This window comes from Astyanax mexicanus, chromosome 4 (genome assembly GCF_023375975.1).
Source record: "Astyanax mexicanus isolate ESR-SI-001 chromosome 4, AstMex3_surface, whole genome shotgun sequence".
NCBI classification, from domain to species: Eukaryota; Metazoa; Chordata; class Actinopteri; order Characiformes; family Acestrorhamphidae; genus Astyanax; species Astyanax mexicanus.
Window position 1 is genome coordinate 58,595,250 of NC_064411.1, and position 27,251 is coordinate 58,622,500.

The 27,251-nt window shown below is 37.4% G+C and overlaps 1 protein-coding gene across 5 annotated transcripts in view; it reads right to left on the bottom strand.

Moving 5' to 3' along the window:
• arhgap29b (Rho GTPase activating protein 29b) overlaps positions 1–27,251 on the bottom strand; it is a 46,417-nt gene that overhangs the window by 6,074 nt on the left and 13,092 nt on the right. For 3 of the 5 annotated variants that reach the window (XM_049476739.1, XM_049476740.1, XM_049476738.1), the window contains exons 3-16: positions 26,904–27,041; positions 18,953–19,049; positions 17,193–17,265; positions 15,703–15,766; positions 13,446–13,607; positions 13,263–13,327; positions 12,733–12,843; positions 11,918–11,998; positions 10,249–10,416; positions 9,414–9,551; positions 8,222–8,412; positions 6,857–7,011; positions 3,864–3,998; positions 431–529 (exon numbers count right to left, since the gene is read on the bottom strand). In XM_049476739.1, the coding sequence (XP_049332696.1) occupies positions 431–529; positions 3,864–3,998; positions 6,857–7,011; positions 8,222–8,412; positions 9,414–9,551; positions 10,249–10,416; positions 11,918–11,998; positions 12,733–12,843; positions 13,263–13,327; positions 13,446–13,607; positions 15,703–15,766; positions 17,193–17,265; positions 18,953–19,049; positions 26,904–27,041 (1,677 nt within the window). Of the gene's footprint in view, positions 1–430; positions 530–3,863; positions 3,999–6,856; positions 7,012–8,221; positions 8,413–9,413; positions 9,552–10,248; positions 10,417–11,917; positions 11,999–12,732; positions 12,844–13,262; positions 13,328–13,445; positions 13,608–15,702; positions 15,767–17,192; positions 17,266–18,952; positions 19,050–20,392; positions 20,644–20,771; positions 21,075–26,903; positions 27,042–27,251 lie in introns of those variants that run through there. The other 2 variants (XM_049476742.1, XM_049476741.1) reach the window with 2 other exon arrangements.

Here is a 27,251-nt window from a genome sequence, read left to right on the forward strand (position 1 = left end):
TGAGGTGTGTTACTGGTGAGTACTGAACCCCCCCTGTGCTGTAGGATCTGTAGTGTTTTCACTCTCGGGTTCAGTGTTGATGTTGGTGCAGAGCCAGAGTGCAACACTTCCTGTGTTTCAGCAGCTCTTTACACACTGATATTTATACACTATTTATACGCCGCTAACGCTCTGCTGCACTGTAAATACACTCCACTTACTAATCTACAGTAACGGAACTGATTTACAGAAATCAAACATATATAATATATAAACATACACTTTTCTTACTATAGATATATATGTATCAATCAATAACCAAGAAAAGCACAATGCAGATAGAACTCGAGCTTCAACACTAGAGTGTGTACAATGTTACCCCCGCTGTCCGATATATGAATATAAACTATCACTTTAATGTACAGGTGCTGTCTCCCCCACGAGTACCCACCGTTGTCTATGGGTGAAGGAGGTTCTCTCTCATCCAGATCATCAGCGGAGGACATGGTGCCTGTAGAGGGGGTTCTGGGCAGCCGGCGTTTAAAATCACCTACACATCATTATATATTTTATATTACAATAACAAAACAAAAATATATGTATATTTAATATGTCTACTAAAGATATATGTGATTACCTGGGCTGGCTGTAGGTGTATTAATAAAGTGTTCGATAGGTGTTATATATGTGTGTGTATATATATATGTATAATATGTTTACCTGGGCTGGCTGTAGGTGAGTTATATATGTATATATGTGTGTGTGTATATATGGGTATAATATATTTTCCTGGGCTGGCAGTTGGTGAGTTATATATGTATATATGTGTGTATATATTGGTATAATATATTTTCCTGGGCTGGCAGTTGGTGAGTTATATATGTATATATGTGTGTATATATGGGTATAATATATTTTCCTGGGCTGGCAGTTGGTGAGTTATATATGTATATATGCGTGTATATATGGGTATAATATATTTACCTGGGCTGGCAGTTGGTGAGTTATATATGTATATATGTGTGTGTGTATATATGGGTATAATATATTTTCCTGGGCTGGCAGTTGGTGAGTTATATATGTATATATGCGTGTATATATGGGTATAATATATTTACCTGGGCTGGCAGTAGGTGAGTTATATATGTATATATGCGTGTATATATGGGTATAATATGTTTACCTGGGCTGGCTGTAGATGAGCTATATACGTATATACAGTGCCTTGCAAAAGTATTCACCCCCCTTTACATTTTTCACATTTTGTTACCTCACAACCTGGAATTCAAAGGGAATATTTGAGGGTCTGCATCATTTAATTTACAGACCATGCCTACAACTTTCAACATTTAACATTTTTTTTATTGTGAAGCAAACAACAAATAGGACAAAATAACTGAAAACATCAGTGTGCATAACTATTCACCCCCATAATTCAGTACTTTGTAGAGCCACCTTTTGCAGCAATTACAGCTGCAAGTCTCTTTGGATAAGTCTCTATGAGCTTGCCACATCTTGCCACTGGAATTTTTGCCCATTCCTCATGGCAAAACTGCTCCAGCTCCTTCAAGTTAGATGGTTTCCGTTGGTGAACAGCAATCTTCAAGTCTGACCACAGATTCTCAATTGGATTAAGGTCTGGGCTTTGACTAGGCCAGTCCAATATGTTTACACGTTTCCTCTTGAACCACTCAAGTGTTGCTTTAGCAGTATGCTTTGGGTCATTGTCCTGTTGGAAGGTAAATCTCCGCCCTAGTCTCAAATCACTGACAGACGTAAACAGGTTTTGCTCAAGAATATCCCTGTATTTAGCACCATCCATCTTCCCCTCGACTCGGACCAGTTTTCCAGTCCCTGCTGCTGAAAAACATCCCCACAGCATGATGCTTCCACCACCATGTTTCTCTGTGGGGATGGTGTTCTTGGGGTGATGAGATGTGTTGGGTTTGCGCCAGACATAGCGTTTTCCTTGGTGGCCAAAAAGTTCAATTTTGGTCTCATCTGACCACAGTACCTTCCTCCATACAGTTTGGGAGTCTCCCACATGCATTTTTGCAAACTCGAAACGAGCCTTCCTATTTTTGCCTGTAAGTAAAGGTTTTTTTCTGGCCACTCTTCCATAAAGCCCAACTCTATGGAGTGTACGGCTTATTGTGGTTATATGAACAGATACTCCAGTCTCTGCTTGGGAACTCTGCAGCTCCTTCAGGGTTACCTTTGGTCTCTGTGCTGCCTCTCTGATTAATGCCCTCCTTGACCGGGCTGAGAGTTTTGGTGGGCGGCCCTCTCTTGGCAGGTTTGTTGTGGTACCATGTTCTTTCCATTTGATGATGATGGATTTGATGGTGCTCTGGGGGATCATCAGAGATTTGGATATATTTTTATAACCCAACCCTGACTTATACTTCTCTACAACTTTATCCCTGACTTGCTTGGAGAGCTCCTTGGTCTTCATGGTGTTGTTTGGTTAGCTTAATGGTGTTGCAGCCTCTGGGGCCTTTCAGAAAAGGTGTGTATATACTGACAGATCATGTGACACTTAGATTGCACACAGGTGGACTTCATTTCACTAAGCATGTGACTTCTGAAGGTAATTGGTTGCACCAGAACTTTTTAGGGGCTTAATAACAAAGGGGGTGAATACATATGCACATGCCAATTTTCAGTTTTTTATTTTCATATTTTCTTTATATACATATATATTTTTTCTCATTTCACTTCTAAAACGTAGACTATTTTGTGCAGATGCATCACATTCAATTCAGATAAAAAAAATACATACAGGTTGTAATGTAGTAAAATAGGAAAATAATCCAAGGGGGTGAATACTTTTGCAAGGCACTGTATGTGTGTATATATGTATAATATGTTTTCCTGGGCTGGCAGTAGATGAGTTATATATATGTATATATGTGTGTGTATATATATGGGTATAATATATTTACCTGGGCTGGCAGTAGGTGAGTTATATATGTATATATGCGTGTACATATGGGTATAATATGTTTTCCTGGGTTGGCTGTAGGTGAGTTATATATGTATATATGTGTGTGTATATATATATGTATAATATATTTACCTGGGCTGGCAGTAGGTGAGTTATATATGTATCTATGCGTGTATATATGGGTATAATATGTTTTCCTGGGCTGGCAGTAGGTGAGTTATATATGTATATATGTGTGTGTATATATGGGTATAATATATTTACCTGGGCTGGCAGTAGGTGAGTTATATATGTATATATGTGTGTATATATGTATAATATGTTTACCTGGGCTGGCAGTAGGTGAGTTATATATGTATGTATATATATGTATATATGTTTACCTGGGCTGGCAGTAGGTGAGTTATATATGTATGTATATATATGTATATATGTTTACCTGAGCTGGCAGTAGGTGAGTTATATATGTATGTATATATATGTATAATATGTTTACCTGGGCTGGCTGTAGGTGAGTTATATATGTATGTATATATGTATAATATGTTTACCTGGGCTGGCAGTAGGTGAGTTATATATGTATATATGTGTGTATATATGTATAATATGTTTACCTGGGCTGGCAGTAGGTGAGTTATATATGTATATATGTTTACCTGGGCTGGCAGTAGGTGAGTTATATATGTATGTATATATGTATAATATGTTTACCTGGGCTGGCAGTAGGTGAGTTATATATGTATGTATATATATATGTATAATATGTTTACCTGGGCTGGCAGTAGGTGAGTTATATATGTATGTATATATATGTATATATGTTTACCTAAGCTGGCAGTAGGTGAGTTATATATGTATGTATATATATGTATATATGTTTACCTGGGCTGGCAGTAGGTGAGTTATATATGTATGTATATATGTATAATATGTTTACCTGGGCTGGCTGTAGGTGAGTCTACAGAGCGGGTCTCACTGCTGCCCCCGGCGCTCTCAGAGTCACTGCCCACCCCGCCTCCACCCACAGAGCTACTGCAGCTCCACACCTGCGGGGGGCACTGTGACTTCACCCCTACACACACACACACACACACACACATACAGTTAGTTCCGACCCTGCAATGTGATTGGCTGAGAGGTGTTCTATGAGTACCGTTACCGTAAGCTAGCAACGATGCAGCGCTTACAAGCCAAACAGCGCAGCTACAAACTGAGATTTACTTCTTTTAGTTCTAATATTCCCTTCGTATTGCACTGTTGAATTTTCCTGCGAGACTGGGCTCATTTGATAGTCTTTAGATGTATTTATGTGCTACTTTTATATTTATTTTGGCTGCAAAGAGCCTTAATTACAAACTAAAAAGAGTAAAAAATTAAAAATGTGCTGTGTTGTGAACAACTGTGAAAACCTTCTATATCGGTTAGTTTGAGAGTCTTACAGATGGGTTTAGGGTTTTACACAGATTTTGGGCACAGGGATTTTTGCTGAACTTGGCAACCCTGTCTGCAGCTCTCAGTAACTCGCTCTCTGCTTTTTTCTCCATCACTCCAGAAACAGAAGAAGCTCTAAATGTGTGATTTAAACACTGAGAATATGTTTAAAGGTATAGTAAAATGATGTACAGAGAGTATGAGTGTTGTCTTGTCCCTTATCTGGAGTGTTTACATTATACCTAGTTTTATTCCTCAGATCTGAATGCAGAGACTACAGTGAGTTTAGTAACAGTTTGTCGTATTTTATCGCAGATGAAAGTGATGTTAAACTCTGCGAGCTGCTGCTCTGAGAACAGTACGTCCTGCTGTGTGGTTTTAATCTCAGCGCTCACCCAGATTAATGATGCTGCAGTTTAAGAGCTGAAGATTCGCCCTGTGTATCTGGTCTGACGCTGCTTCCTCTTCCTGTTCTGAGTGCAGTCTGAGAGGAGCTGTACTCTGCGGTTTGGGTTTAACCTGCTGAAGCTGCTGAAATACTGACTGATTAAAATCTGAACTGATCCCTCAGCTCCAGAACCCAGAGAGACTCTCAGAGCCCAGTTCTGCCCTCGGTTCTGAGTTTTAGGAAGTTCTATGATCACAAACCATCAAACCACCAAACTGAACTGCTTGAATTTTTACACCAGGAGTAAAGCAGCATAAAGTTATCCAAAAGCAGTGTGTAAGACTGGTGGAGGAGAACATGATGCCAAGATGCATGAAATTAAAAACTGTGATTAAAAACCAACCAGGGTTATTCCACCAAATATTGATTATTTCTGAACTCTTAAAACTTTATGAATATGAACTTGTTTTCTTTGCATTATTTGAGGTCTGAAAGCTCTGCATCTTTTTTGTTATTTCAGTCATTTCTCATTTTCTGTAAATAAATGCTCTAAATGAGAATATTTTTATTTGTAATTTGGGAGAAATGTTGTCTGTAGTTTATAGAATAAAACAACAATGTTCATTTTACTCAAACATAAACCTATAAATAGCAAAATCAGAGAAACTGGTTCAGAAACTGAAGTGATCTCTTCATTTGTTTCCAGAGCTGTAAATATATATATATATATATATATATATATATATATATATATATATATATATATATATATATACATATATATATATATATTATATATATATATTGCTGTGTTGGCAATACAGTCTAAGCTCCTCCTCCTGCTGCAGAACTCCAGCCAGAACTCCTGGGCTCAGATCCAAGTCCAGCTCAGCCTCTCTCTCAGGCCACCACGGATCATCACAGGTCATCACAGGTCATCACAGGCCACCAGCCTGCGGGATTAAACCTAATCTAAACCCTAAAGTGTTTTCACACCAGCACTATTTGTTCAGGTTAAATCAAACTCTGGTTGGTTTGTGCCAGATAACACTAATTAGCACAGCTATAACCAAGCACTGTCTCTGCTGCTCCGTGCTGTTTACACACTGAGCGCGGTCTGTGCTGCCTTCACTGCTCACAACCTACGCTGCACGTCCCGTTAAAAACACTGCGTTTAAAAAAGCAACAGCATATTTTCAGCGTTGAGTGTTAAATCAGCTTCACACTGCACGGATATACACACTGGAACACAGAATCTTCTCACTATATTTACTTTAATGCCAGACAGCTCCAACCAATAATAAAGTAATGTTTATTACTACATTTAAAGCAGTTTTAGAGCACTTTAGATAAAAATTAGGGAGTGTTCAGCAGAGTGACCATCTGTTCAGAGATTGGAGGAAAATGAACTGTGGATGAAAGTAGTAGACATATCTATAGGTATTTAGGGTAGCTAGTTTGCTGAATTAGCATTCTAACATACTTGATAACAGATAGCGACCCTTTTAAAATTATGTGATAAAATTAAAACAGTTGCGATGAAAATTATAAAGTGTGATTATAGGTTTTGAATGATTGTTCCTGTTTCTATATCTAAAGAACGATTATATGAAGAGATAAAATGAAGAGAGCACTTCAGTTTCTGAATCAGTTTCTCTGATTTTGCTATTTATAGGTTTGTGTTTGAGTAAAATGAACATTGTTGTTTTATTCTATAAACTACAGACAACATTTCTCCCAAATTCCAAATAAAAATATTCTCATTTAGAGCATTTATTTACAGAAAATGAGAAATGACTGAAATAACAAAAAAGATGCAGAACTTTCAGACCTCAAATAATGCAAAGAAAACAAGTTCATATTCATAAAGTTTTAAGAGTTCAGAAATAATCAATATTTGGTGGAATAATCCTGGTTTTTAATCACAGTTTTTTTTCATGCATCTTGGCATCATGTTCTCCTCCACCAGTCTTACACACTGCTTTTGGATAACTTTATGCTGCTTTACTCCTGGTGTAAAAATTCAAGCAGTTCAGTTTGGTGGTTTGATGGTTTGTGATCATCCATCTTCCTCTTGATTATAATAATACTGGTTGTAATGCAGTTCTTACCCTGAACGTCGGCGGCGCTGTTGGGCGGCTTGTCGGTGGTTCTGCTGAGCCGGTGGTGGGCGGGGTTATTGAGGTCGTCGGCGGCGAGTCCGTCGGTGACAGCGGTGGTGCTGTGAGAGTGTGAGCTGCTCAGGGAACGCTTATGGAACGATATCCTACAGAAAAAATACATACAAAATATATCAGCATTATATCACATGATGAAACTACCGCCACCATGTTTGGAAGCTGTAGTTTATCCTGGTTAGCTCTCACTGTGAGTTGTACTTGATGAAAACACTCTGAATCTGGAGAACTGTTGGTCTGATTGGTGGGAAAATTGGTGGACAGTGCTGCTATTGGAAGATGAAAAGATGACCAGAAGAAGGTTCTACTGGAACCAGTTTAACTACAGAAAATCCCCATTGTTCCAGTTTACACTATGGCAGCTTTCCAATCTGCTCCACAGCACTGAGCAACAACCCTCTGGAGTAAACAGCGCAATCTCCACAGACACTGCGGCTTTCATCACACTTCCTCAGGAAACACGCACAATACGTCCTGTAAGCACTAATTCATACCGGATCAGGAGGAAACGGGGTTCTCCACGCCTGCCTGCAGATTCACCACTTCAGCTTTCACTCTGAGCTCCACAGAGATTCCTTCGTTTTAGCCTTGTGTTTAATGACTAAATAATACACTTTAAATCATGATTATTTAAATATAGAAAATATTTTTAAAAATCTCACCACAGTGTGTCTTTGCTATCGTAACAAAAGGAAAAGTACACCTTGCGCGTCTTCAAAACGAAACACAAAAGTCATGTACTAATTCTCTTAATTAATGATGGGTGTGGTTAATAATCATTTTGGTGTAACGTGAAACAAACCAATCAGAGTGTCTCTTGCTCATCATTCTCTTTAAGAGTAGATCAGGTGAGCTCTGACTTTGGTGGATTGCTATTGTAACGGTGCAGCTACCTGGACGTGTTCAACAAACTCTTCTCAGCAGAGGAAACTGAGCTGCTGGTTGACGCTGTGAAGGAGCTCCAGCAGCTCATTTACGGGAACAGCAATGTTATTTTATTTACTATTCTGTTTATTGTTGATGTAAAAGTTGGGTTTGTGCTGCTGTGTGTTCATGTGTGTGTAATAAGTGGGGGTGTACGCTCGGCTCGGCACAGCGCCTGTGTTACCGAGATAGCGATGAACGTCTGACTGTTGTCAGGGTTTAAATGAGTCAGTAGCGCACTTAAATTTACAGTTACCAAGATAGACAAGCACAACTCCAGAAACGTACCTGAACACACCTCATTTCCAGAACACCACGCCCATCAGTGTAGATATATTCAGAAGCTCTGTTTATATTTATTCTGTATGTTCTCACCCGGTTCTGGAGGGTCCGGTACTGTCCTGGGAGAGCGCCTCCAGCCAGACCCGCTCTTTGGGTAAACTGTGGACGAACTGGGAGTAGCACTGACCCGGCTCATACTGCTTCACCTGATCACACAGAGTCTGAAACCTCACCGGCCCAGAGACCGCCTGAGACTGCAGCATCTGAAACCAGTTCACCGTCACCTACACACACATATACACACAATACATACACACATTATTAATACATTATATATATACACGCATATATAACCTGTAACTGAGTGATTTGATGTGTAAACAGTGGAGTTATGATGGTGATCTCTATGAAGTTCTGTTATTAATTCAGATTATTCTGTCCCCGGGGATGAACGTGATTACCGGGCCGGGTAAGAGGCTCTTATAACAGGGAGCTGAACACCGGCTGGAGCGTTAACTCCTTTTATTAAGAGTTTTTCTTTGAATTTAATGAAGTTCTGTCTCTTAACATTATTTATTTAACTTGTTGTCTTTTTACAGTCACTCTGTTTATTGTAGTATTAGTATCAGTAATCAGTATTCACTGTTCTCTATACACGTATCTACTGAGTATCGTTTAGTATCACTGTAAGTTCTTTGGAATCAGGAATAATTTAATATCCGCTGTGAATGATTGTGTATCTGGTAAAAATATGAGCAGTATGAATGAGTCGGTATCCGGTATAAATTATTGTGTATCTGGTATGAATGGGTGCAGTGTAAATGATTACGTATCCAGTGTGAATGACTGTGTATCCGGTATGAATGGGTGCAGTTTGAATGATTCTTTATCTGGTATGAATGATTTTGTATCCGGTATGAATGATTGCGTATCCGGTACGAATGAGTGTGTATCCACTATGAATGGGTGCAGTGTGAATGATTGTGTATGTGGTATGAAGTGTGGGGTGTGAATTATGATTCTGTATCCTTTATGAATCAATTCAGTGTAAGTTATGATTCTGTATAAATGATTGTGTATCCGGTATGAATGGGTGCAGTGTAAATAATTCTGTATCTGGTATGAATGATTGCGTACCCAGTGTGAAGGACCGTGTATCCGGTGTAAATGAGTGTGTATCTGGTATGAATATTATTGGTATGATTGATTGTGTATCCGGTATGAATGATGGTATATGCGGTATGAAGTGCGGGGTGTGAGGGAGGGAGGGAGGGGTAATACTGACGGCTTTGAGCGTGAGATCACACTGGAAGACGAGTTCTCTGATCTGAGTGAGGATCTGGTGTTTAGCGTTCTCCATCTCCTGCCTCTTTACTCCAGCATCTGTTACACACACCTTACAATGCTCCAACGCCTCCTCCGCCTGCAGGGGGAGGAGTTTCATCAGATCACATCCAATCACACACCTTACACTTACACTATACACTTACACCATACATTAATAAATATCCTAAATCTGCTCTCAGTTACACAGTAGCAGTCAAAAGTTTGGACACCCCTCTTCTCTTCTCATACAGTGTGTTTCTTACTTTTTATGATTTTTTACAAATGTTTTCTACTTTAGATTCTTCTAAATAAGTATCAGATGTATGTTTGAGTTCAGATCTGCAGACTCTTGGTGAGATTTTAATCTCAGTATCTTCATGATTTAGAGTCACCTGGAATAGTTTTCTCAGCATCTTGAAGGAAGGAGTTTCTGGAGGTGCTGAACAATAGTTGCTGCTTTTCCTTCACGCTGTGAAGCTCCAGCTCATCCCAATTAAATCACCTCAAATCACCTTAATCTCAGTTCATCAGGTTTAGATCAGGAGATTAATGTGGAGGAATAATACTTTTATACTCTTTACTACTGAATTATATATGAGTCCTGCAATCGCTTTCATCTCTTTAATGTTAATCTACAATGTAGAAAATACATTAAATACAGAAATAAAGAAAAAAAACACTGAGTGAGAGGAGAGTGAGTCCAGGCTTTAGACTGGTGCTGTATTAATATTGATATTTTATTGTTTCTGGATCAATAATGACCTGATGTGATGTGATGAATGGATGAATGGTACCTTCAGCAGCGCCTCCTCCTCCAGCCTCCTCTTCTTCTCCAGAGATTTCCCCCCGGCGCTCGGCTGATCCTCTCCGCCGCGGCTGCTGGAGTTACGAGCTTTTTCATATTCCTCCCTCCTCTGAGACTGCAGCAGCCGAGCCTTACGCACCGCGCTCTCCGCTTCACTCTGATCAAACATTTATACTCCATTTTACACAAGTTACACAAAAATCTCACCAGATCTATTCTTACCAGCTTCAGTCCCGTTCAGAACCAGCCGTTTAAGAGCTCTGACACTTTTATGCAAATAAAAATAAGCTGTTTCCGGCCACGCCCCCATGTTTACATTGAGAGTTTATCACGTCAGCAGTGTTAGCTTGAGCTAAACGACAAAACAAAAACAAGCTATTTTAAGCTTATCAATGATGGTTTTTTAAATTTATTTTAAATATTTAATTCAAAAATTTTGTGTTTTTATTTATCGAATTGTATGTTTTTAACCTTTAAGCCCTTTTATTTTATCTATTTTACTCATTTCATCTTTTTATTTATTCTATTACTCATTTTACTTTTGGCCTTTTTTTCTTCATTTTAACTTATTATTATTGTGTATTTTAGTTCCATCATTTACTTTTTTTTTATAATTGTGGTGTTATTTTTGTTAGTGTGTTTATATTTTATTATTCTAACTATCTCTTTGTTTTATTGTTTTACATTTTAGACTGTATGAATATTCTTTTATTCAAAATTATTTTATTTCTACTTTAATGAATCTTGTATTGTTTGCCTGTTTTTATCATTTAAACTCGGCTGCATTAAAAATGAGGGTTATCCTCAATGTATTACTGAGTGAAAATAAAGTTTGGTTGAATGATTGTTGATGATGTTCTTACAGCTCCCTCACCTGCTGATTCACCACAGACAGCAGGTACAGATTCCACCCTCAGACGAAGTCTGCTGGCTAATCCTGCTGTTTACCATCTGAGCTTTTCAACCAGCAAAACAGAATGGAAACATTTCTTCAACTGATCTAAAGGGTGGGGCTCTGGTGGGGTTTCCTTATTGTGATGTCACAATAAGGGAGGAGCATCCAAACGGCTCATAGAAGCAAATTATTCCTGATTCGTTTTAAAACCAGGCTAAAGACTTATTTTTATTCCTTGGTTTTTAACCCAATTTGAGACTTTGTTCTTGTTTTATTTATTTATTTATTTTTACTTGTTTTATTTCTGTTTTATTTTTTTTTATTTTACTGCTTTACTTTTACTTTACTTGTCTTATAGATTTATCTAAACATTTTTATTGATCATTATATTTTAATTTGTCTTATTGTTTCTAGTATTTGTTTTTATCCAATATGTACAGCACTTTTTTTTGGCTGTTGTTTTTAGTGCTCTATAAATAAAGTTATAAATAAAGTTGAGTTGAGTTGAGACACTAAACTCTTTCAGCTGGTTCTCAGAAAAAGGATGGATTGATTTTTCTGTGTTTTTCAGTGTTTATAGAGGCAGTCGAGACCCAAGTAGAAGCACAAAAGCATTATACGTCCCCTTTCAGTGACTGTAGCATAGATTTTGTTATGTGGTCACTTTAATGCTATATACTCGTAAACACTCGTGAACTCTTGTGTTTCTCCGTTTTGTCGTATCATTAAAACTCCACAATGATGTGCAGAAATCTGAATGTACCATTTTCTTCTGCTCCCGCTGCCACTGTTCCTTCAGCTCCTTCCTCCGCCGGTCCAGATCATTCTTACGGGCCACCAGCGGCTGCAGAACCACGGGAACACGCGTTACTATACCACACCAACCACCAGGACATCAGACTATCATACAGTAAACACTATATAAACATAAGTATTGGGACGCTTGGTTAATAATCAGTGTTTCTCATGAAATTAAGGGTATTAAAAGGAAAATATAGACAAAAATTAAGAGACCACTTAAAAATGATGAGTTTCTTTGATTTTACCAAATTGAAAACCTCTGGAATAAAATCAAGAGGAAGATGGATGATCACAAACCATCAAACCACCAAACTGAACTGCTTGAATTTTTACACCAGGAGTAAAGCAGCATAAAGTTATCCAAAAGCAGTGTGTAAGACTGGTGGAGGAGAACATGATGCCAAGATGCATGAAATTAAAAACTGTGATTAAAAACCAACCAGGGTTATTCCACCAAATATTGATTATTTCTGAACTCTTAAAACTTTATGAATATGAACTTGTTTTCTTTGCATTATTTGAGGTCTGAAAGCTCTGCATCTTTTTTGTTATTTCAGACATTTCTCATTTTCTGTAAATAAATGCTCTAAATGAGAATATTTTTATTTGTAATTTGGGAGAAATGTTGTCTGTAGTTTATAGAATAAAACAACAATGTTCATTTTACTCAAACATAAACCTATAAATAGCTAAATCAGAGGAACTGATTCAGAAACTGAAGTGTTATTTTTTTTAAAGAGCTGTATAAGTATAAGAGGGTTTAGAGTGTGATCTGACCTGTATGAATCTGTTGGTTTGTAGAGCTGCTGCAGTCTGCAGGAGGAGCTGGCTGTGCTCCATCTCGTTCTTAAATGCAGAGACGTAAATATCCCTGAACGGCATGTAGTCCTTCAGCACACAAACAGCACATTTATTTTACATTTTCACCTATATTCATTTGATGAGCAGATTAAAGTGAATGTAATGATCACTCAGGTGTGTGGAGGGTCTATGTTACATTCAGAGGAGGATGGGTCCTCCCTTTATATCAGCCTTAATAGTACATGATAGCACAAGGTACGTGTAATAGTAGTAGGTTCGTGATCACGTGATGGCGCATGTGATGGTTCGTGTGATGGTTCGTGTGATGGTTCGTGTGAAAGCGTGTGTGATGGCACATGTGAGAGTGCATCTGATGGTATGTGTGATAGTGCGCGTATTGCTATTGCATCTCTGTAAAGCCCCTTTGCGACATTATCAGTAGTATAAAGCGATATATATATATATAAATATAAATATGATTTGATAATCAGATCTGATGAACTCACCTGCTGGATCGCCACAGCTTTAGCGGATTCTGCCATTTTAGCGTAGCTTTTAGCGCACTCCATATCTGTGAACAGAAGCAGAGCGTTAAGCAGTTCAGTCTGATAATGATCAGAACTCATCAGGTCTGATTATCGGACGTTAGCGGGTCTGGGTCCGGGTGGACGGGAGGTTCTGGTACTGACCCAGACTGAGGCGCTTCTCCACCCAGGCCAGAACATCTTTGGTGTATTTGGACCAGGCCTTGGCGTAGAGCAGAGCCGACTCCACCCCGCTGTCATTCTTTAGCAGGGCCTGATCCACCTTCTCCACCCCCGTCAGCTCCGGAACCGCCAGCCGCGACGCTTCTGCACAACACACCAGCATGGTCAGAAACTCTACAGAAATTGTTGAGTTTTCTAATTGTTACAGGTAAAGTCCTTCTAAGTTTTCTGAATGTTCTTAGAATATTTTTATTGAATGTTTTTAAACGCTTTGGTAACATTAATGCAACGTCACTTGTCAGTCAGTGGTTTCATGTTTAGTTTTGGGAAAGTTACTTTTAATGTTTCCATAATGTTCCATATCAGTTGTCTAGCTTGTGACGCTAACCAGTTATTCATGTTATACCATTATGTCATGTTTTTTTTTTTTTTAGAACATTCCTTGAACATTATTTCTGTACTGTTTCAGGCTAACCTTTCTGAAACCTTTTTAAACGATGCTAAACATTCTTACATGTTCTAACAACCTTCTTCGTTAACTGAGTCACTACTATTAATTAAGGGTGTGCTGAGGTTTTGTGCCACAAGATCTCGTCAGATTAAATCTATGGCATGATACTTCTGGTCAGTTGTTAAACGTGCCTCGTGAGACTGGTCTCTCTTGTTCTGAAACGTTGTTTCGTGGTTATAAAAACATCAGAGTGTTTCTATTATAAAGAAATGTAGTTTAATACTGATATATAGACAGTCTGAGACGTGACTAAAGCCTGGTTTATTCTTCTGCGTTGAGTCAATATGTTGTCTGCGGTGTAGCCTGTGCGAGAACCGTACTCAGCTGCCAACATTTAGATATCTACGTTCGAAAGTCTGCTGCTGTCCGTCTTTACATTTCTGTAAATGAGTGTAAGGAAAGAAACAGATGCGTCTACACAGGCTTTTTAAAGCCAAAGCCAAAAAATGAAACAAAGAACGTTGGCAATATAACATAAAGCATGTTAAACACTGTTACACACTGGATGCTAGCATTTTTATCCATTTTTATCCATTTTTAGCCATTATTAGCCGGTAATGTACTGTAACCGAAGCTCTTCATGTATTACTCTGCCACATACAGGTAACCTAGCAACTATGCAGCTCTTACAAACAGAACAGCGCAGCAATAAAACTATTTTAACTGGCGGAGTTTTTATAACCAAATATTTTCTCCTCCTCTTTAACTCAAAATCTTTCAATAAACAGTGAAAATGGAACTGTGGTATAATTGTGCTCTAATGTGTAATGCCACTCTGATGTGTATAGCACACCTTTTGTGTATTATTGCTTAAATATGAAGACACAGAATGTCACATAGTGTAGACATGAGTGAAATTTACACAATGTTAGCTCAGCTAACGTTACTATCCTTGTCCTATCCTAGCTCATGACTTTCAGCTAGAAAACAGACAGTTATTGAAAACCTTCACTTCAGAACTTTCCCTTCAGAACACTCCACCAACAGTGGAAGGACACACACACACACACACACACAGAAAATATGTGTATTATAATCCAGTCCCGCTCAGTTATCCACATGTGGTTCCCATTCCGTCCAGAAAGTTCTGGAACAGCTGAGGAATGTGAGCGATGTGGATCAGAGAGACGGACCTCAGCCCAGAACCAAAACAACCCAGGGGTGAGAGCGAGAAACTCAGGGTGTGTTAGGGCCTAACCCATCATTACTGTAACACACACTCTATACACACACTGCATACACACACTATACACACACACTATACACACACACTATATGCACACTAGGGCTTTGAAAAATGTAAGGGATGCAGTCAATTTTCGGAAACTCACATTGTGTCCGAAGAAGATATTTGTCCAAATAAGTGAAAGGTCAAAATGATTCACACCAAACAATAACAAATTTATTTTCCTACAGTAAACGCACACCTACTTAGTGCAGCGAATCAGAGCACTTCATTTTTACTCTCTAATCACATAAATCAAACTAAACAAAGGATTCAGAATCACTCTTTCGTCTAGCTTTCGGTTTAGACAGTTTAACACCTTTTTTATAAACCAGCTGAAAGATACATCTGTACAGGGCTAGGGTAGTAATGTTAGCTGAGCTACTTTTTCCCTTAGAATTATTTTTTTAGCAAAAGACCCTCTGTCTAAATAAGGACATTGTATTTACAGTATGTTGGTAGTGTTTATAGTTGTGGTGTAGTGCAGAGAAATAAATACACACCTGCCAGACCATCCTTCACCTCCCCACATCCTCGTCCTCCATCTCCGGACAGGTTCTCAAACGACTGCAAAGGAAAAACATATATTATATATAATAAGTGTGTACTACAGTGTATTACAATTACAACACTTGTTGACAAAATTAAGAATTATATTAAGAATCTATATTTCTGTGAAAACTGATCTGTAACTGAAAGGAGTCTCTAGTTTTGACTCTGTTGGTTCCTCTAAATCTGGAAAGCAGGACGAGGAAGTGCTGCAATCTGGTGGAGACTGTGTTCCTGGGAAACCCTTGCTGTGTGTGGGTGAACATTATCCTGCTGAAAGATGCTGCTGCTATCAGCTGGAAGTTCTGCAGGAGAGAAAGCAGCAACACATGGATCTGCAGGATGTTTTGCACAGATCACTGAGATCACTGTTAGTAATGTTCCTCCTATCACTACTAGGAGTGACTGACTCTCACTGTATGAGATGCTCCTCAGATCATCAATCACACCTGCAGTTTACAGTGTGAACTCTTCAGTCCAGGTCAAAGACCTCCATACTCAAACCTGACCATCATCAGATTCCAAAGAGAATTAGAACCTGAATTTGTCGCTAAAGATGACACGGTTCCAGCGTGTAGCAGAACAGGTTCCTTGTTCATTAAACTACTTTAAAGTAAAGTAAAATCTTGCTTCTCTTAGTACAAGGATGCGCCACCTCTCAAATTCATGTGTAGGTATCTCACCAAGAGGTACACTATATAAAGGGTGTATCTGAAAGCTCACTGAATCATTTTAAACTTTTAGTTTCTAAGCTCCATCAGATAGCCTGTGATTGCTTTTAAATGAGTTTAGTTTATTTATTTTTTAATACATAAAACAATAGTATTTTTTTGTTTTTATTTTGATTACCATGTTCTTAGTTCATTATTATTCATTTTATCTTTTATCATTCTTATCATTTTACTTCACTTTTACTTTTATCATCTTTTTCTTCATTTTATATTTTATAAATTCTTCACTTTTATGTGTCAACTGTTTTATGGTCTTTTTAGAACTTTCTATTTTATTTATTTTTTACATACATGTTTTATACATCTATATTAAACATTGATTTAAAACTTGTATTTCTATTGTTTATGCTTTTCTTTACTGTTTCGTTCCTTATTATTTCAATCCCTTTTACACTGTAAATCCTTGGCGGCATTGTAAACGAGGGTCATCTTCAATGTATTCCTGAGTGAAAATAAGGGTTGAGTGATTGATTAAAAGACTCTTTTGATTAAAAGACTCGTTTATATATCTGCCTGGGTCAGAATTGTTGAGAAATGTTGAGTTTTGCAGTAGACTGATGTGTTTTAGATGCTCCGCAGATTAGAGCTCTCTGCTTTTGTTAGTGACAGACAGAAGAGTGTGAAAGTGTGTGTGTGTAGTGTGTAGTGTGTCTGTGTGTGTGTGTGTAGGCTGTAATAACGGGTTTTTATGGTGAGGTAAAGTGAGGGATTACCCGGCTGCGTCTGGGCGGGGCCGGCCCCACGCTGGAGCCACTGTCCACATCTCCCATAAGGAAATCAGACACTCTGCAACACAGAGAGAAACACATACTGATCACAACTGGTTAACATCTCCAAAACACAGTTTTCTCCCCAAATCTAATGTTTATTTCAGTCTGTTTATCTTTTTAATGTGATCTATACCCTACACAGCAACATATATGGTCCCACTCATTTTACCCAGTTATATTAAAACTATAGAAAAATTAACTTAAAGTGAACGTTACAAAAGAGGAATGGGGGAAGATTTGTAATTTCCAGTCTAGAACAACACTTGCAATATCATGGAGGGGATTCAGTTGAAAGGCTATTATTTGTTTTTTAATAACCCCTAAACAAACCTGGAAGCAAACGAAACGAAGGCCGACTTCTGTGGTGAAAAGTTGCTGGCCATATGCATGTTTTCTGGTTCTGCCCAATAATAATTCCTTACTTGAATTTCCACAGTTTTAGAGTTGGATACACCATATACCAACATCACGACTCTGTTACTGGGTTTTATCCCGGATGACTGATAGAACCATGATCACTTAACGTATAAATCATAGCTTCCGAATGAAAAACATGCATCTCTAAAACATTAACTTTACAGGAGAGAGCTACTGTAAAACCTTTTTAACTTTCAACGGAAATCAACAGAGATCGCTGGTTCGAATCCCTGTCATTCAGCTTGCCATCAGCTGCCGAAGCCCTGAGAGAGCACAGTTGGGTAGATGGAATCACTAGTGATGGGGGATACACAGCTGGCTAGCAGCTGATTGAGTGGGAAAATTCGAAATATAAAAAAAAAAAAAAAAAAAGAAATACATTTTGACAGTGTAAGAGGCGGTTTGTGTGTTTAAATTATGTAGTAAAGTAAAAATACTTGTTTTTCTTTGGGCAGTGACGAAATGTCTCTTCATATAGAGAAACACCAGAGGGAAACCACGCCCCACATTCTGCTCAGTGTTAAAAGAAGTGAATGGGGAAATTTAAACTGCTTTATCATTAAATATCACCACCACTCACTCAGTGTTTGAATACTGTCACAATTTCAGGAAAAAAACAAAGTAAAGATTCAGTTAGTTAACATCAGGTAACACTGTGATAAAATGCTTAAATCTGTACACTGCAAAAACAAACTCTTAGCAAGTGAAATAATCTAATTTCAAGGCAATAAATCAAATTTCTTTTCTCTGATAAGAATTTTTGTCTTTCTAAGTATTGTGTAAGTGTAAGATTTAAACCAAAGTAATCTCAAAAAGTCACACATCCAGTTATCTTCCGATACTTTTGTCCAAATTTGAGATATGAAATCAGGGAATTTTACTTGATTTAAGTCTTACTGCATTCATTTTTTTTATTAATTATTCCAAGAGTTTAGCCTATACAGAAAGGAGTGAGTAGCAGAATGATACGAGCTCTCCCAGCTTCAGTGTGAAAATATAACAAAATAAACACATGATAGATGAGTAGATATTTTAGACAGCATCAGCGGACATAAAACATACATTAGGTATGCACTAGGTTATCATATATAGAAAACCATTATATAGAATATTGTAGCAGAATTATTGCACATTGTACCTGGAAGTGTAGACAATGTACTAATATGAAGTGAAATGTAATGTACATAACATTAATACACAAACAGCTTAATTTATGAAGATTAGAGTTCCAGTGAAGATTAACAGTGTTTAGATATTTAGTGTGTGTGTGTGTGTGTTGTACTTACACATTGCCAAACGTGAACGCCAAAGTATCGATGGAGGTGTAGATCTCACGAAACACAGAACTACGGTTCTCCTGATTCACCTCCTTAAAGTTAACACCTGCAGAGAGTCAGAACAATAGAACATCAGCGCGTCAGAACAATAGAATGTTAGAACATTAGAAAATTACAACAATAGAAAAGAACATTAGAATGTCAGATCTTTAGAACCTCAAACCATTAGAGCATCCAACCATCAGACCATTAGAACATAAAAAACGTTAAAATGTTAGAACATAAAAAAATTGAACAATAGAACATAAGAACATTAGAATATTAGAACAGAACATTAGAAGGTCAGATCATTGTTTAAAAAAATCTTATATAGACGGGAAAGTCGCTGATTCTCATTGATTTTCTTATAAATATCATCTAAATTATATTTTAGTCTCAACAGTTTTTAATTAAAATTCAGCACAGAAAAAAAAATTAAATATACAATAAATACAGATATAAAAAGATAACCCCCCCCCCAATTCACCAGAAAAAAGTACAGTTAATATCTGCTATGCAGCTAATGAGCGAAAAGCAAGTTATATAGGACTGATCTGACTTTAGTTTTATCTGCTTAATCACTGCAGTCATCTGCTCAGGAGAGACTCGCTCATAATATAATAATAGCCATTGTTTAGCTGCTGTTAAGTGAATAATAAATCACTTTAAATCTAATTTTCTTTTGTATATTAACATGGATTTTGTCAATATGAATTACAAGCATATTAGAAATTGTAATTAAAATTCAGTCCCAGAATTTTAAGACTTTTAAGACACATGGTGTTTTTAAAAAGAATGATTTTTCACTAAATTTAGTAACTTTACATCTAAACAGAACACAATGATCACCCGTCCTCCACCAGAACCAGAGCTTTCAGAGAACTGAGGAAGTTCAGTTTGGACTCTGGTTTGGTCCACTATCTGAACAGGCTGTAGGGCAGAACTTTAGAGCTAACCCAGAAGCTATTCTAATGGTAGAATTCATATCTATTCTAATGTATTTTAATCCATTAAAAGCAAAATCCTTCAGTGTTTGTCCAAATCACAATTATATCAAAGAATAATCACTTTATTTCAACTTGTATTTCACTGTTGTCTGCAGTCGATGCATCTCCATGTAGCACTGCTATATACAATTTAAACGCAAAGCAGGTAAAGCTGATAAACGGCAGGTTTAAAGTTCATTTTTGCTCTCTAATCACATTAAAATCAAACTAAATGAAGGATTCAAAATCAGTCTAGCTTTCGGTTTACACAGTTTAACACCTCTTTATAAACCAGCTGAAAGATACGAGCTGAACAGCACTAGGATAGTAACAGTAACTAAGCTACTTTTTACCTTAGAATTAGTTTTAAAAATGCAGTTTGGACTGAAACAAGCTGTAGTACAAAAGTTTACCCAGAGCTTACCCAGAACCCGACCGCTCCTCCAACCCGCCGCTGCCACCGCCGCCGGAGGAACAGGAACAACCCAGCTTCTCCATTTTAATCTATTCTAATGTATTCTAATCTATTCTAATCCATTTAATCCATGTTAGAGCAGATTTGATTACAGTTTAGCTCAGAACTCAAACAGAACTCTAACAGAAATCAAACATCTCTAGCAGCACCTACAGGAAACAGCCCAGCGCTGGTTCTGCTCTCGCCCAGCCACGACTCCGACAACCGTCGTCAGCACTTCCTGTCTGAACCCCCCCCCCCCCCCCACAGGAAACACACGCATTCAAACATCTAAACACCTAAACACCAAACTTTCACCTCCAACACACACACATACATAAAAACACACCTCGGTCCTGATCCTACGATCCACAGAATCGAGTCCAAACCCGTCCAGAACCGCTGAAAGACACTGAGAACCTGCTGAGAACTCTCAGAGAACTCGCCGAACTTCCACTTCCACTTCTCCTGCCCAGAACACCACCCCCCCCGGTTTCGCCAGGCTGCTGCAGTTCCGTACGCCGGGATGCCCCCTCTACGCCAGCACTGTCCACAGTTCCCACTTCTCCTCAGTGAACCAAACTGGTAGAACCCGGTTCCTCCTGGCCCGGTTCCTTGCTGTGATCCTCGGCTTGCTCGGACTCGAGTCGGTCCAACAGCGTAACGCTGAGGCTCTTCCTCAGGACATCCTGCAGCTCCACAACAATGCTCCCACAACCCCCCCTCACATGACCCATATAGAGGAACAGCCGAGCACAGGAACAGCGTTCCTCAGAACCGACCCCAGAACCTCAAGCTTCCAGGAGGAACAAGCGTTCTTCTCAGAACTGGATTCAGTGAATTAATGACCTGAGCATAAGGTTGTGAAAGGCTGCGAAACGTGGGGATGCACAAAATACTGCATTTCTACGTTTAAATTTTTAAGCTTAAATGAATAAAAACTGCTGAAGCTGAAATATATTTTAGATTAAATTTATAAAAAAAAATCAATGAGAATCAGAACCCTTTAAACATAATGTTCTGACACTCTAAAGTTCTGATGCTCTGACGTTCTATTGTTCAAATTTTTTAATGTTCTAACATTCTAATATTTTATTGTTCTGATATTCTAATGGTCTGACGTTTTGTTGTTCTGTATTGCTTGCTAGATTTTTAAAGAAAAAGTAATCGCAAAACTACATTGCATTTTCAACATTACGACTGACTACGGCTGACATTTTGAAACAATGACATTGATGTGAACAAATTATTCAATATTTTCTTTCATTTGATCGAACACCAGAAGTTTTGCCTGAAACTTTTTGTTTTGTTGAATATTTGCTACATCCCCTTATAAGAATAGCAAGCGTAAAATTTGCTGCAAACCACAGTTCAGATCAAAAGACCAGTATGTACAACAGATTACGGTGCTGGTGATTCTGTATCTACTGTAACTGTAGATTAATTACAGAGCAGTACGGGTACAACAGATTACGGTGCTGGTGATTCTGTATCTACTGTAACTGTAGATTAATTACAGAGCAGTATGGGTACAACAGATTACGGTGCTGGTGATTCTGTATCTACTGTAACTGTAGATTAATTACAGAGCAGTACGGGTACAACAGATTACGGTGCTGGTGATTCTGTATCTACTGTAACTGTAGATTAATTACAGAGCAGTACGGGTACAACAGATTACAGTGCTGGTGATTCTGTATCTACTGTAACTGTAGATTAATTACTGACATCATTGTATAAAGTGACTTTGCCCATGTAGATTTTGATGATAGGTGGCGTAGGGCGTATGAAAGTTGTTTAGTGTGAAAATGGACAACACTAATCGACTAAATACAGTGCAGAATAACACACAGATCAACCCCAATTCAGACCTTTAAGTGAAGGAAACACCCGTAAAAGAAAGGATGTTCGGAGTGGAGGATAATGAGCGAAGGAGAGGATAACGAGCGAGGGAATTCCAGAGGAAATCTGGAAAATCCGATTGTTTGCAGCATCCAGGGAAAGCACACATGACGTCCTTCAGGATCAAGGAAACCACTGGACAGTGACGCACCTGAAGACTGTTAGCTGCTAACCGCTAACTAATAAACATTTAATAAACAACAACATTCAGAACAGAGAGAACTGAAGCAGGCTGGAATGGAGAACACATGTTCTAACCAGAAAACCTTCTCACAGAAGCTCATCGGGAGCATCTTTACTTTCATTTACTCTCATAGTTACGGTTCTTATCAGATAAACAGTTAATTTAACATTAAAAAACATCAAGGAAAGATTGTACCAAACAGAACTGAACTTCTGAACTCTGAAAAACAGAATATAAGATAGTCCAGAGCATTTCCCACAATAAAACACTATAAAACACAATAAAACACTATAAAATTGCACATATATTAGGAAATGTTTGTGTAACGGCTGTATAAAGGTGATAAACTGGAATTTATGAGTTTATTAGACCATTAAAACCACTTACTCACTACTTAAAAACCATTTAAATCATTTAAATCATCAAACATAACCCTGAAACACTGTAATTCCAGCAGGTCTGGCTGCCTGACGTCTGGGTTTATATCAGGATGCAGGGAAACAATGCCAGATACTGGTCTAAAGGGACCATAAACATCTAACCTGCCCTCTGGTGGTCAGACCCACTGCCCTCAGACCATTACACTACAACATACTGCTCACCTGAAACTATATATATTATATCTATTAATATTGTGTGATAGAATGTCAAATATAAACAAAATAACTACAATAAAAACAATATTTTTGTCATTTTTATTATCAATTTTGGTAACTGAAATAGCTTAATGATGATGTAACACCATGATAATGCAATTATACCCAATTAATAAGCAATTAAAGTTTATTATTTTTCATTTAATTACCGTAATATACTCAAAACCTAGACTTTTAACATCTTATCTGGTTGTGATTCGACTGAATAGTCAAAAACATCATTGGTATAAATTATTCAGCTTTTTTTCGTATTTGGCTGAACACTCAAAATGAATTTTTGCAATTTTTAACAGAGTATTTTGGTTGCAGAATATGTAAGGAATGTCTAGTCAAAACTGTTTAAATGAGTTAATTCTAACTTCACTCACTCAACTCTACACTCAACACTTTACGTCCAACATATACTGTTGCATACTCCTTTTAATTAATGCTTAAATTGAGCTACATTAAAAAAAGAACATATTATAACTATTTTTACAGTTTTGTTTTTAAACAAGTTAGAATACAGTAGGTTCTTTACACGAAATCACTCTCTTATAAAAATAAAGATCTCACAGCTCTATTCTTACCAGTTTCAATCCCTTTCAGAACGAGCCGTTTAAGAGCTCTGTCACTTTTATGCAGATTTTTAATCTGTTTATGGCCACGCCCCATGCTTACGCTGAGAGTTTTTCACACGTCATCAGTTTTAGCTTCTGCTAAATCGCAAAACTTGAACAAGCTAGTTCATGATTAACTGTAATCGAAGCACAAAACTCTTACATCTCCCTCGTCTGATGACTCGCCACTGACAGTAGGTACAGATCCCTCGCTCAGACGAAGTCTGTTGGCTAATCCTGCTGTGTACTGTCTGAGAACAAAATGGAAACGCTTGTTCAACTGATTCTACTGGGCGGAGTTCTGGTGGGGATTGACGGGTGAGGGGTGGAGCCAGGGTGGTTCTATGCAAGTTTCCTTATTGTGATGTCACTATAAGGGAGGAGCCAAATGGCTCATAGTCAATCAATCAACCCTTATTTTCACTCGTGAAAATCATTAAGGGAGACCCTCATTTACAACGTTGCCGAGCATTTACAACATCAAAAGGGACTGAAAACATTTAATAATAAATTAAAAATAATAAGGAATAAAATAGTAAAAAATAATCAAATAAATAAATAAATAAAAGAAGTACTAATTTTAAATTAACATTTAATTTATATACATAAAATATATTTGTAAAACAAAGTTCTACAATACCATAAAAAAAACAAATTGACACATAAAAAGTAAAAAATGTGCAAAATTAATATGGATTTTTTTGGTGAGTTTTACATAATATATCCCTATTAACCCCACAGGGTTCTGTTTTAGCGCTTATAAAACTGGTAATTATGAGAGCAGGAACATCTGTATTATTTCCGTTATGATTTTTCATAATTCCAGGATGAAAGGAAACCTGTACAGCAGGTTAAAACATCCCATAATAATAGTAATAACATGCCAGGGGAAAAATGAAATGGTAGACATCCTCACTTTTTACCCATCAGTATAAATACATAGTATTTTATTGTTCCCACACATTATTTATTGAGTGTATATAAAACACATAATAATAAACTTAATAAATATTATACAAATATATTAATATGAGTGAATACACCATCACGCTACTTCATTTATATATGTTTAATAAAAGCTAAAGTACTTCTTTTTTTTTTTTTTTTTTTTACAGAAAATGGTTATTTTTTGAGAAAATAACCCTTGAAAACTCTATAATGTACATCAGCACAACCGTCCCCTGTCTAATTAATCTTAAGTAAAACTTTAAAAGTAAAAATGTACTGTTTAGGCATAACTGTACAAATGTCATGTGACATATTAAATAGTATTTAATTAGATGTATTTTTTAACAATGATAATATTAATAAAAATAATATTTAAGACACTTTTATTTCCCATTTTTCCGCAATCCCCTTCAGACTTCATTTCAGTACAACATTAATAAAGACCCTTATTTTGAAAGGAGATCAAGATACTGCAGTCATGTGACCAATTGTAACAACAAAGGCAAGTGCATTTCAACATTATTTAATACAAATGTTTTTTCCTTACATTAAAGTGCATCAAAGAACAAAACCACGTCATGCAGTACAACAAAGAAAGCGTTATATTATACAGTTACTTTTCTATATAAACACGGTTATTTTTAACAGTTTTTCCTGTAGTTTTAAATATTTTATAAGAGATATAATAAACTAAGCTATACTAAACTAAGACTGTTTTATGTGTGTGTTTTTACGTAAATTGGTCGTATGTGTGAATGTATCTGATAAATATTAAATGAGTAAAAATGCTGAGGAAACATTTATCTGAATGTTATGAGCAGAGTGAGTTCAGTGTGGGAGTCTGCAGTTATATAAAACACTTCCTCCATTTAGTTCCTTTTCTAAAAACTGAAAGGGGAAACATTTATCCGTGACACACGTTTCCATCAGACTGGCGAAGCTCAACAGAACTGGAAATACTCTAAAAGAAGATTTACCCAGAATTCCTGCTCTACTCACAGTCACATTCCAGAGGAAACTCGCTCCAAAATACTAAACTCAAAATTCCCCCAACTTCCCCCGTGTGTGTTTATTCAGAGCGGAGGATTAAACAGCACTGCGCTCATAAACAACATAAATCACCACAGATCCAATCAAATCATAATTGACATCCAGAGGCGTCAAGTAACCGAGTACAAATACTTTACCTTACTGATTTATAAATGTAGGTTACCTACACTTTACTGGAGTAATAATTTTTACATTTTCACACAATTATCTGAACTTTCTCCTCCTTACATTTTAATAAAAACAGCCTCGTTACTCCTGTTTCATTTCAGCTGGTTTTCATCCCGGCTTCTCATTGTTCAATAAAACCCCTATCCAGATAAATCTCTCCATCCAGATAGAGTGAATCTGATTGTGATTGGATGTAGAGAAGTATAAACATATACCATTCCCACTCCCTATTGGTTTATACTGTGATCCAGCACACCTGCACCCGTCAAGAGAACAAACAGACAAACTCCAGTCCAACTAAACTCCTTTAATATATTTACATTCTACTAAATAAAATATATTCATTTACAATCAGCATATATGCAGCTGAAACACTAGAGAACAGTCTAGTGCAAAATCCCAAATTATATTATCAACATTAACATTTTAATATTTTAACATTATTATAGTCATTATAGCTTTTAGAAAAATGTGTTTTAGGGAGGGGGGGTGTAGTGCACTATAGGACTATAGGTTTTCGTTCTTACTTTTACTTTTATTCTTTAAGTAGTTTTGAAACCAGTACTTTTACTCTTTTACTTAAAAAGTAAAAAGCTTGAGTTGATTCTTCAACTTCTACAGAAGTATTTTATTAAACTCTAGTATCTATACTTCTACCTACAGAGTAATGAATGGAGATACTTTTTTTACACTTCAACATTGCACAAACCAATCAGTGTTGAGTACAGTGAGACTCCGCCCACATCTGCACTGTATGTGATGATGGCAGGATGTAGTAAAGGTGTTTAGAGCTGAAGTGTGAAACTATCCGGAGTGAAAACAGTACAGTACAAACAGTACTCTGGAGAGTCAGATTCTTTGTTTATTTTTTGTTTACTGCAGGGTGTTTTGTGCTGCTACAGTGTATCTGTGTGAAGTTGAAAGGAAAGATCAGAGTGTTTGTAATGTTTGATGTTAATGCTGACGATGCTGACCTTTGACCTTGGCGATGACGGTTCCCGCAGTGCTGAGGATCTCCACGGAGTTCAGCGCCTGGTGCTTCCCAATAACGGCCTTCAGAACCCGCAGGAGCTCCGCCAACCGCTCCTCCACCTCCACACACTCCACCCGCTCTGCAGCACACACACACACACACACAACCACCATCACCATCATCATCATCATCATCATCATCATCACCTTCAACATCATCATCATCATCATCACCTTCAACATCATCATCATCGTCATCGTCTTTAAAAAAGCAGATAAATTTTAAAGAGCCAATATGCCACAGTAATAATATAGTAGCATAACAATACTATTACACAATTTTAACGTAA